Source organism: Oratosquilla oratoria, chromosome 5, assembly GCF_046742065.1.
Source record: "Oratosquilla oratoria isolate Oo_2021 chromosome 5, ASM4674206v1, whole genome shotgun sequence".
NCBI lineage: Eukaryota > Metazoa > Arthropoda > Malacostraca > Stomatopoda > Squillidae > Oratosquilla > Oratosquilla oratoria.
In genome coordinates, this window is record NC_134781.1 from 45,348,647 (window position 1) to 45,361,146 (window position 12,500).

Genomic DNA, 12,500 nt, shown 5'->3' on the forward strand with positions numbered 1-12,500 from the left:
GTCGTGCACATATACTAAACCGGTCTTACCTCCTTGTATGTCATATATTCGTGAGCAACATTACATCTGAAATGCATTCCCATTATTAAGAAATCTACCTCTGAAAGAGGAGAGTATATAAAATACTTACAGTGTTTTTCAATGTTTCATATGCCGGAGATTCGACCGCAGTGTTAGAAACTACACAAAGAACAAATGTCTAAGTGTGTAGTCAAAATCATAAACTTTCCGAATGGAAATCAATGAAGAAAAGTATATAAACTGCTTCACCAGAAGCTATATATATATAACACTGGACAAATAGTATCAAGTGTCTAATGCATCTAAAAACATGACATGTGGCTTGATCAATATTCATTTGACGAAATAAAAAAGTTTGAATAAGTGAGCTAATTAAAAGTGAAAATCTTTATATTTGACCAGAACAGAATTTGTCTAAGAATAATGAGATAATAGCATAATGATAGATAAAAAAGAGGCTCCCTTTGGAGACGGGGGTCCTTATGAGCTGGGGCTCCTAATGATTCGGGGTTCACTCTGGAGACGTGATTCCTTTTGGGTTCGGGGTTCCCTTTGGAGCCGGAATTCGTTTTGAGGTCGTGGTTCTCTTTGAGTCTGGGGCTCCCTTTGGTTCAGGGTTCCATTTGGGACCGGGGTTCATTTTGGGGCCGAGGTTCCCTCTGCGGCCTGGGGTCCCTTTGGGGTTGACGTTCGCTTTGGGGCCGGGTTCGTTTTGGGACCGAAGTTCTCTTGAGATCGGGATTTCCTTTGGGACCGGGGTTTTCTTTGGGGTCGGCGTTTCTTTCGGGGATCAGGGTTCTTTTAGAGGCCCAGAATTTCTTTGGGGACGGGGTTCCTTTGTGGGAGGGGCCGGGGCTCTCTTTAGGGCCGGGGTTCCTTTGGGACCACGGTCCCCTTTGGGCCGGGGTTCCTTTAGGGCTCTGGAATGTTTTGAGCCTGTGGATCTTTTTGAAGTCCTGGGTTCCTTTGGGTCTGGGATTCTCTTGGGGTTGGAGTTTCCTTTGGGATTGGGTATTCCTCCCGGGATCGGGTTTCTTAAGACCTTGGCACTCAGGAGGTGGAGTTCCTTTTGTAGCTGGGGTTCCTCCTTGGCCCAGGGTTCTTCTTAAAGTAGGGGGATTGGGGGTATTTAGTGCCCAAGGTTCCTTATGGGTAAGGGTTCCTTAGAGAGTCGGAGTTTCTTAGGGTGACGAAGATCCTTAGGGGATCCGTGCCCCTTTTAGGGGGTCGGGATCCTTCTAATGGGGTCGGGGTCCTTCTTAAGGGGGTCGAGATCCTTCTTAGAAAGTCGGGGTTCCTTGGAGAATCAGGGTTCTTTAGGGTATCGGGGATCCTTAGGGAGTCAGGTTCCCTTTCATGGGGCCGGGATCCTTCTTAAGTGGTCAGGGTTTTTCTTAGGGGGTAGGAATCCTTCTAAAGGGGTCGAGGTTCTTCTTAAGGGGGTCGGGGTCTTTCTTAGCGGATCGGGATTACTTAGAGAGTCAGTGTTCTTTAGGGTATCGGGGATCCTTAGGGAGTCAGGGTCCCTCTCATGGGGCCGGGATCCCTCTTAAGGAGTCAGGGTTTTTCTTAGGGACTAGGAATCCTTCTGAAAATGTCGGGGTTCTTCTTAAGGGGGTTGGGGTCCTTCTTAGCGGATCGGGGTTCCTTAGAAAGTCGGGGTTCCTTAGGGTGTCGGGGATTTTTAGGGAGTCAAGGTCCCTCTTTGGGGGTCGGGTTCCTTATTAAGGGGTCAGGTCCTTCTTAGGGGCTAGGGATCCTTCTAAAGGGGTTGGGGTCTTTCTTAAGGGGATCGGGGTTCCTTAGAATTTCGGGGCGCCTTATGGTGTTGGGGATCCTTAGGGAGTCAAGGTCACTCTTAGAGCGTGGGTATCCTTCTTAAGGGATCAGAATCCTTCTTATGGGGACCAGGATCCTTTTTAGGGCGTCGGGGTTCATCATAAGGGGTCGGAGTTCTTTCTAAGGGTGGTCGAGGTTTATCCTGGGGTTGGGTTTTCTACTTCGGGAGTCAGGGTTCTCTCTTAATATCCGTCGTTCTGCCCCAAGTGAACTTCGTCGGCCTCCGAAAGATCCGGCAGCCAATGGACACAAACGATCTGGGCAGATTGGCTGATGCATGCAACCTTCTTCCGCTTCCTGCAGTGACCTCAAAGGCATCCCGATATTACATTTACCCCCCCCATATATATATATATATATATATATATATACATATATATACATATATGTATGTATATATATATATATATATATATATACATATATATACATATATGTATGTATATATATATATGTATATTTCCATATATATTTATATATATATATATATATATAACTTTGTATATGAATATATGTATACGTATATATATTTTTGTGTACATCTAAATATATGTATGTATATGTATGCATATTTATGTGAAAATATTTGTATATGCATATATATATATATATATATATATATATATATATATATATCTTTTTCAACCATCGCAACCGTGGCTGAGAGTCGCTCGGAGGAGGCATCCGTTGAAAATTGAAACGTGAACGAGCCGAGGATTCGAATCCTCGGCTCGTCCACGTTTCAATTTCCAACGGATGCCTCCTTCGAGCGACTCTCAGTTTCTATTGCGATGGCATGGAATTAAAAGTGATTTGTGGTTGAAAAAAGATATTAATTGATCGCTGGGAACCATTCAGTGGGTATATATGTATATATACATACATACATATATATATATATATATATATAAACATATATATATATATATATATATATGCATACTGTGTGTGTGTGTGTGTGTGTGTGTGTGTGTGTGTGTGTGTGTGTGTGTGTGTGTGTGTGTGTGTGTGTGTGTGTGTGTGTGTGTGTGTGTGTGTGTGTGTGTGTGTGTGTGTGTGTCTGTGTGTGTGTGTGTATGTGTGCGTGCGCGCGCAGTCCATATTGAAAGAAAAAACGTTTCTGACATTACCCCTTTTTCAAGGATATTACTGAAGACTGAACCAACATGGACTTATATACGCAGGTCATCTTCTTGGACACCATATCAGTTCCCCTCCAGCCCCTCGATGACCCAACCTATCCCATTCCCTACTGCTATAAACTTCGATCTTAGTATCTCATGATCTCTCGTCTGCCACCACCTTGTCACGTAGAGCGTATAAAAGAATCGAAATTAGATACGAACTAGTTACGGTATTGGTAATAGGCATCGACTGAAATCAACAACCTATATATCCATATACAGTATGTGTGTTACATATATGTGTGTGTATACGCGCGCGCACGCGTGTGTGTATACGCGCGCGCACGCGTGTGTGTATGTATGTGTGCGTGTGTATGTATATATGTATGTATGTATGTATGTATGTATGTATGTATTTATGTATGTATATATGTGTTCAGGAATGTATGTATGTATGTATATATGTATGTATGTATGTATGTATGTATGTATGCATATATGTATGTATGTATGTATGTATGTATGTATGTATGTATGTATGTATGTATGTATGTATGTATGTATGTATGTATACATGTGTGTATGTACGTATGTATGTACGCATGTATTTATGTATGTGTGTATTTATGTGTGTATGTATGTATGTATGTATGTATGTATGTATGTATGTATGTATGCATGTATGTATGTATGTATGTATGTATGTATGTATGTATGTATGTATGTATGTATGTATGTATGCATGTACGCATGTATGTATGTATGTGTGTATGTAAGTATGTATGTATGTATGTATGTATGTATGTATGTATGTATGTATGTATGTATGTATGTATGTATGTATGTATGTATGTATGTATGTATATATGTATGTATGTATGTATGTACGTACGTATATATGTATGTATGTATGTATGTATGTATGTATGTATGTATGTATGTATGTATGTATGTATGTATGTATGTATGTATGTATGTATTGTTATGCAAGAGTTCATTTTTTTATGATAAACTATGTATTATGTAAATTATGTATTGTGTATGTATTATGTACTATGTATGAAACTATGTATTATGTATGAAACCATGTACTATGCAAGTTTATTGTCCGTTCGCCTTCAACGACTACTGTCGTCTGCTAGGTGATACGTTGTTCGAAGGTACGATGAATGTATTCCTTGTATGGTGGTGTAATGTGAATGCTTAAACGCACTAGTACATGAATAATTATATGTAATCGTCATGTACAGTCAGATATAAACTTGTGTCTTGTAACAAAGAATGTGGATGCCTTTAGTTTTGCTTTATTGGTGGCCGAAGGTGACGTGGGCGGTCGGCCAGGTGAGTTAGGGTAAGTTGCCTGGAGGGACCGAGCTGGTAAGAACTGGTGAGAATACCCTGTGTCAAGTAAGATTAAACATTTTTAGTTCCAGTGCAGTTAGGTCTCTAGTGAGTAAATTAACTTTGATGATTATATTCCGAGTGTGTCTATGTCTATATGGTAATGGTTATACTTGTGCAAAGATCTTTATTTTCTTAAATACTCTTGTTGAAAGCTGCCGGCTTTTCCATGTTTCAATTCTCATTCGCCGGCAGCATCTTATTCTAAATTGGAATTGTTCTGTCATGCTTAAGCTTTCATTTATAATTAAATCTATTTTCCTTTGTTGCTCTTTATTTGAAACAATATAGTTGAATGCTCTTAAGAAACAGTTGACTGGTAATTACACATAACTTAAGGGCCCAAGTCCTCTCTCATAATTCGGACTTTGTTACGCCATATTGGGGCCCTCAATTAGAATACTCGGGGATCATCGTGCCCTGGGAAGTCATGGCATAACAAAATGGTGGAGATGCGGGGCACCATATAAATTGAAGGTACACCATATAACTGAAGGTAACGTATAGATTGAAGGTACCATATAAAGTGAAGGTACTATATAATACCGGGTACTATAGTGTGTGGTACTATGATTGCACGTATTGTGATTGTGCGGCGATCGTACTATGTGTGGGTTACTATATTGTGCAGCGAGTGTATTATACAGAGCAGGTGTCGTACTATAAATTATAAGGTATTATACAGCGGTGTATTATCAGTGCGATATACTTGCAGTGAATAATAATTTACTGATTCTTGAGTATTTAACCATTGTTTATGAACATTGTATTAATTAGGTTATAATTCCTCACTAGCTGATATGGAGTCTTTTGACATTGCACAATTCATTAAGGATCCTGGGCTTGCCCTTTTGCAGAACTGTGAAGTACTTAAGGATGACTGGATGGCTTTGGCTAGGTATTACAAGGTTCAAATCACAGGTAAATCTAACAAGGCTGATATTAAGAAAGCAGTCATTCAAGATTTGATCTCGAAAAAAATTCTGGAGGATAGTGCCAAGGCATTGTGATATTGAGCTTCAAGGAGAGACTGAGAGAGATGAGGATAAGGAGGAAGTTACTAAGATGGAGTTGGAGGTAGAGAAAGAGAGGATAGCTCTAGAGAAATTTAAAGTAGAGAAGGAGTTGGAGAAGGAGAGGATAACACTTGAAAGGCTTAAGGTTGAAACGAACTTGAAGTTCGCGATGATGGAGAAGCAGGGTGTCCAAGGGTTGCTGGAACCTACATTTGATATAAACAGCGTAGTACGCCTTGTCCCTACTTTCCTAGAGGGTGACCCGGAGGAGTTTTTCGAGCAGTTCGAAAGTTTGGCAACCACCCTCTCCTGGCCTAAGCCATATTGGTGTGTGCTGGTGCAAACGGCCTTAGTGGGTAAGGCTCGTTCATCGTATTTATCCTTGTCCTCTGAAGATCAGAGCCAGTATTCGGTAGTGAAGGATACAGTGTTGAAGGCATACTTATGCACTCCAGAATTTTATAGACAAAAGTTTAGAAACTGTTTTAGAGGAAACCACCAGTCATACCTCGAGTATGGTAACAGTGTGAATAGATTATTTAATAGATGGCTATCAGCTAGCGGAATCGAAACTTATGAGGAGTTAAAGGAACTAATTGCACTGGAACAGTATGTTAAGGGTATTCCACCAGACGTTCGAACCTATTTGCTAGAAAAGGAAGTAAGTACAATTGATCGAGCTGCAACATTGGCGGAAAATTATACATTAACGCATAAATCAAGTAAGCCTCCTTCCCCTCCAGGCATTTCTCAACCTCAAGAGGGAAAGGTACACAAGGGTAAAGGTACCTGGACCCTGGGTAAAAGCAATACAGATGTGTCAAAAATTGGTTGCTTTTACTGTAAAAAATTTGGGCACGTAAGGGCAAGGTGTCCTGAGTTGACTAGAGAGAAACGTGTTGCTAATGTAACTTTGCTTTCTGCAGATGTAAAGGAAAAAGGGGATCCTGATGGGGGAAGAGAACGCAGTCTGTTTATCCCATTTGTATTCCCTGGTACAGTGTCTGTCGAGGAGGATGGGCCCGGAGTGTCTGTAACTGTGTTGCGAGACACTGCTGCATCGCTCAGTATGGTATTACAAAGCGTTGTTCCTGACGTAGAACAGGCGTTGACGGGTGAGCATGTATTGATAAAGGGCGTTGGGGGGACGATGACGGTTCCCCTGTGTAAGTTGTTCCTCCGAACCGAATTATTATCTCGGCCTGTGTTGGTTGGAGTTGGAGAGATTTTACCTGTTGAGGGAGTGAGTTTCTTGCTAGGAAATGATATAGCGGGAAAGTTAATTGTGCCTGATCCCGTGGTGAGTACGACTCCACTGGAATGGGATCCTGCCAAGGGTTTGGAAAGCGAGTGTGGAGATATTTTTCCAGCATGCGCAGTTACTCGCAGCTAGGCAAGGATGAAAACCAGTGAAGAAACTGCTGATATAGATATTAGTAGTTTGTTTAATGTAGACTCTAGTACAGGACCTGCTGTTAAGCCAGATGAACTTGCTGATCGTGATGTGGATTCGCCTAGTCCCGGGGTTCTGCCGTGCAGTCTGTCTAGTGTTAAGGTGAATGAAGCGCAGAGTAATGTAAGTGAACGTGTGGATTTAAGTGTTCTCCCAATGACTCGTAGTAATCTGATATCTGCCCAGAAAGCTGATAGGTCATTAATCCCATTATTTGCAAGGGCCATACAAGAGAAGGACATCTCAAATGAAGCTACATGTTATTATACGCGTGATGATGTACTAATGAGAAAATATAGGCCGCCAGATGTTCCTTCAAATGAGAGTTGTTGCGAGTTTCATCAAGGTTATCGTTCCAGACGTGTATCGAGAGAAAGTCATCAGTTTTTCACATGACTACATAGGAGGACATCTGGGTGTGCAGAAAACTTTGGATAAGATTATCAAGTACTTCTATTGGCCTGGTATCCATAGACAAGTAGCACAATATTGTAAAACATGTGAAACATGCCAGTTGATAGGTAAGCCTAACATTGTTATTCCTCCTGCACCGTTGCAACCTATTCCTGTGGTGCCGGAACCTTTTACCCATGTGATAATTGATGTCGTGGGCCCCCTTCCTAAAACCAAAAAGGGGCATCTGTACATGTTAACCCTAATGTGCACTACCACCAGGTATCCAGAGGCCATTCCACTGCGTTCCATTACAGCCAGGACTGTGTTGCCAGCCTTGACAAAGTTCTTCACCCTATTCGGAATACCGAAGATTGTGCAGTCCGACAGAGGTATCAATTTTGTATCCAATATCTTCAGGCAAGTAATGTCTCTTCTTGGGATTAAACAGTATATTGCATCTGCTTATCATGTCCAAAGCCAAGGAGCCTTGGAACGTTTTCATGGAACCTTTAAAACAATGTTAGCAAAGTATGGTCATGAGACTGGAAATGAGTGGGATGTGGGTTTGCCATTCCTTCTATATGCGATCAGATGTGCTAAGCAATCTAGTCTCGGGTTTTCTCCAAGTGAACTATTGTTTGGCAGAGACATAAGAGGACCCATGAAATTACTCCATGAGAGCTGGATAGACTTGGAGCATGCTGATAACTTGTTTGAGTATGTGTCTAAGTTAAAGGAAAACCTAGATGTGGTACACAGGTTTGCACAATGTAATTTAAAACTAAGTCAAGAAAAGATGAAGGAAAATTATGATAAAGATGCAGTAGAACGTAACTTTGAGGTTGGGGATGAAGTTCTGTTGTTCTTGCCCGTAAGAAAGTGTCCATTACAAGCAAGGTACAAGGGACCTTTCAGAGTTATAGGTAAACGGGGAGATTTGAACTATGTGATATCCACTCCTGATCACAGGAAAACAAAAAGGTTAGTACATGTAAACTTGATTAAGAAGTATCATAGAAGATACTCGGGAAGTGCTGCTAAGACAGTGGAGAAGGTAGATGGTACTGTAAATAGTTTAGAAGTTGTGGAGATGCAAAGTGAAGACGACCTTGATAAAATCCCTGTAGGTAACAAACTCAAGAATTCTGATGTCCTTGCTAATCTAAATAGTAAGTTGTGTCATTTGTCTGACAGCCAACAGTCAGATGTTTCAGAATTACTGCAAGAGTTTGTGGAAATCTTTGGAGATGTGCCGAGACCAACGACTGAGGCAGTTCATCATATTGAACTAGTGGAAGGTGCCGCCCCGGTAAGAGAAAAGCCCTATAGAATGCCCCCCCATAAGGCAGCTATTCTCCAGAAAGAGGTAACATTTCTTCTTGATAATCACTTAGCAGAGCCAAGTAAGAGTGACTGGGCTGCTCCATGTATTCTTGTGCCAAAAGGAAATAGGGAGTATAGAATGTGTACTGATTACAGAAAACTTAATGCACTTACCAAGGCTGACAACTTCCCTCTTCCTCGCATAGATGACTTAATTGACTCAATCGGCAAGGCCAAAATTATAACTAAATTAGATTTAATGAGTGGCTACTATCAAATGCCACTGTCTGATGAGGCAAAACGTGTGTCAAGTTTCATAACGCCTAGTGGACTATATCAATACAAAGTAACTTCATTTGGCTTACGGAATGCACCCGCAAAGTTTTCACGTCTAATGTCTAATGTTATTGCTGGCTTGGAAGGTGTGTGTGTGTACATCGATGATCTGTGCGTGTATTCTCAGACGTGGGAGGAACACATGAATTCCCTGAGGTCCTTGTTTGAGAGGTTAAGGAAGGCTAGGTTGACTGTCAATCTAATGAAGCCTGAGTTTGCTCATGCAAAGGTGACCTTTTTAGGCCATGAGGTGGGTTACGGTACGGTTGCACCTGTGCACGCCAAAGTTAAAGCCATAGGCTTTAGCTGCTCCGGCCAACCGTAAAGCAGTCCAGCGTTTCCTAGGTATAGCAGGTTATTATCGGAGATTCTGCCCTAATTTCAGTAAACTTGCTAAACCACTCACTGACTTAGTAAGTCCTAAAGTAAAATTTAAATGGACATTAGAATGTCAAGAAGCCTTTGATAAGATAAAGTCAATCCTTACTTCCAAACCTGTCTTACATGGTCCTGATTTCTCCAAAAATTTCACTATTAATGTTGATGCTAGTGATGCTGCTGCAGGAGCTGTGTTAATGCAAGAACATGATGGAATATTGTTTCCTGTATGTTATATGTCTGCGAAATTCAAGAAATACCAAAGACACTACAGCACTATAGAGAAGGAAGCAGCAGCATTGTTGATGGCTTTGGAAAAATTTGATGTGTATGTTGGAAATAACCCACAAAAAATAACTGTTTATAGTGATCATAACCCTCTTGTCTTTGTGAACAATATGAAAAACAAGAACATGAGGTTGACAAGGTGGTGGTTAGCCTTACAGCCATACAACCTGGAAATAAAACATGTGAGCGGTAAAAATAATGTAATTGCAGACAGTTTATCAAGACCGTACTAAATCTTCTGACAATCGTGGTTTCTGTACTGTGGTATTAGGGTCACGACTACTGTATGGTAATCTAAGTGTGGTTGAGGCTGGTTGTTTATTGCCTCGATATCTTGTAATGTACTATGACTTATTGTATAATTTTATTTTACTATTTTGGAACTTGTAGTTGAAAAATGCACTATTCCGGTTATAAACACTATTGTGTTTAATTTAAAGGTGGGGGTGTTATGCAAGAGTTCATTTTTTCTATGATAAACTATGTATTATGTAAATTATGTGTTGGGTATGTATTATGTACTATGTATGAAACTATGTATTATGTATGAAACCATGTACTATGCAAGTTTATTGTCCGTTCGCCTTCAACGACTACTGTCGTCTGCTAGGTGATACGTTGTTCGAAGGTACGATGAATGTATTCCTTGTATGGTGGTGTAATGTGAATGCTTAAACGCATTAGTACATGAATAATTATATGTAATCGTCATGTACAGTCAGATATAAACTTGTGTCTTGAAACAAAGAATGTGGATGCCTTTAGTTTTGCTTTATTGGTGGCCGAAGGTGACGTGGGCGGTCGGCCAGGTGAGCTAGGGTTAGTTGCCTGGAGGGACCGAGCTGGTAAGAACTGGTGAGAATACCCTGTGTCAAGTAAGATTAAACATTTTTAGTTCCAGTGCAGTTAGGTCTCTAGTGAATAAATTAACTTTGATGATTATATTCCGAGTGTGTCTATGTCTATATGGTAATGGTTATACTTGTGCAAAGATCTTTATTTTCTTAAATACTCTTGTTGAAAGCTGCCGGCTTTTCCATGTTTCAATTCTCATTCGCCGGCAGCATCTTATTCTAAATTGGAATTGTTCTGTCATGCTTAAGCTTTCATTTATAATTAAATCTATTTTCCTTTGTTGCTCTTTATTTGAAACAATATAGTTGAATGCTCTTAAGAAACAGTTGACTGGTAATTACACATAACTTAAGGGCCCAAGTCCTCTCTCATAATTCGGACTTTGTTACGCCATATTGGGGCCCTCAATTAGAATACTCGGAGATCATCGTGCCCTGGGAAGTCATGGCATAACAGTATGTATGTATGTATGTGTATGTATGTATGTATGTATGTATGTATGTATGTCACGTGGGTCACGTGACGAGACTTGGAGGGCTGTCGGCGCGGACGTCGACCACGTGATTTGGCCGAGACGAAGCTTGGTGGTGGTGGTGACCCAGTGCACCTGACCTGCCGAGAAAGGTGGCGTGAGGTCATGCTTGGCTTTCAGGCCTGCCAACTCATTACTACGGGGTCACTACCGTCGTTACGCGCATGCGCAGATCGCCTCCACCCACTCTCCCTCACCCTACCGGATGTATAAGAGGGAAGGACAGAAGGAGGACACACACACACCTTACGGCCGTCTGCCGTTGAGGGCGGACCCCCCCTCCCCTCCCAGTTCCACGGAGGGAGGGCACCGGGACAGAAGGAGACCACGAGGAGCAGGACACAAGGAGGAGACGTGCGCCCGTCCGCCAGGACAACAAAGGGGACTCGTCGCAGCAGGACACAAGGAGGAGACGTGCGCCCGTCCGCCAGGACAACAAAGGGGACTCGTCGCAGCAGGACACAAGGAGGAGACGTGCGCCCGTCCGCCAGGACAACAAAGGGGACTCGTCGCAGCAGGACACAAGGAGGAGACGTGCGCCCGTCCACCAGGACAACAAAGGGGACTCGTCCGGAAGAAGGAGACTACGCTCGAGGAGATCCTCGCGTCGCAGCGCGAGGAGTGGTGTAGTATATTTGTAGTCTTGTAGTCTTGTAGACATCACGCTGGTGATAATTATTATTTATATATGTGTTGAGATGTGGATAGGATAGTGCTCTGTGTTATATCCAAATAAAAACACGTGTTGTGTTACCTTGGTGTTTCTTTCTCTCTCGCCCGAATTCTCAATAATACCGAGTATACAAACCATTTATTTGTACCCCCCTGACAATGTATGTATGTATAAGCTATGTGTGTGGGGGGAATGTGTTTTTCTGTCTGTGTATCTTTGTGTACATCACGTATACATTCGTATAATGAATATGCACTACAAGGTCCGTTATTACTCATCCATACTTCCTTGCTCACTCCCTTGGGCCATCCGCCCTCGACGCCTCCGCTTCATTTTCCACTCCTTTGCCGTGCTCGCACCAGATAATTATATTCGTAAAGTTGTTAAACGGCCCCAAACTCAAAGTCAAAGACACCGACCAAGCTATTTCCGTTACAGGAGCACAATACTGCTTTTTCAACCTCTCCATCGCCTCTCACCCATCCTCCTCCACTTTGCTCTCTTCCACCTGGTCCTCCTCCACTTTGCTCTCTTCCACCTGGTCCTCCTCCACTTTGCTCTCTTCCACCTGCTCCTCCATCTCTTCCCTTTCCGTTCATTCTCCTTCATCTCTCACTTTCCTCAATTTTTCACTATTCACTTCACATTTCTGTTCATTTTCAAATTCACTCTTCACCTTATATTTTTCTTCTTTCTGTCTTCATCTTTTTCATCCTACATTAGCCTCATTCTCAACTTTCCTTTCTCCTCTACTTCCACATTCCTCCTTCTCCATTTCTTTTCAGCTCCTTCTTGACCTGTATCTCTTTTTCCTCTCCTTCATCTTTTTCCTTTCCTTTCTCTTTTTCCTGGCCTTTTCTCGTAT

General features: G+C 41.8%; 2 protein-coding genes across 2 annotated transcripts in view; both read left to right on the forward strand.

Annotated features, from left to right (window-relative positions):
• The first annotated feature begins 5,570 nt into the window (after positions 1 to 5,570).
• On the forward strand, positions 5,571 to 6,794 carry LOC143025778 (uncharacterized). Its single transcript, XM_076185787.1, has one exon. The coding sequence runs from the start codon at positions 5,571 to 5,573 to the stop codon at positions 6,792 to 6,794; it is 1,224 nt and encodes a 407-aa protein (XP_076041902.1).
• A 6-nt stretch (positions 6,795 to 6,800) lies between these two features.
• LOC143025779 (uncharacterized) overlaps positions 6,801 to 12,500 on the forward strand; it is a 56,737-nt gene continuing 51,037 nt past the window's right edge. The window contains exons 1-4 of the mRNA XM_076185788.1: positions 6,801 to 6,977; positions 7,162 to 8,919; positions 9,209 to 9,801; positions 11,898 to 12,146. Of these exons, the coding sequence (XP_076041903.1) occupies positions 6,801 to 6,977; positions 7,162 to 8,919; positions 9,209 to 9,801; positions 11,898 to 12,146 (2,777 nt within the window). The remainder of the gene's footprint in view (positions 6,978 to 7,161; positions 8,920 to 9,208; positions 9,802 to 11,897; positions 12,147 to 12,500) is intronic.

What these genes read in the sequence shown, in the direction of transcription:
- LOC143025778 (XM_076185787.1), top strand. Translation starts at nt 5,571, where the DNA reads ATGATGGAGAAGCAGGGTGTCCAAGGGTTGCTGGAACCTACATTTGAT.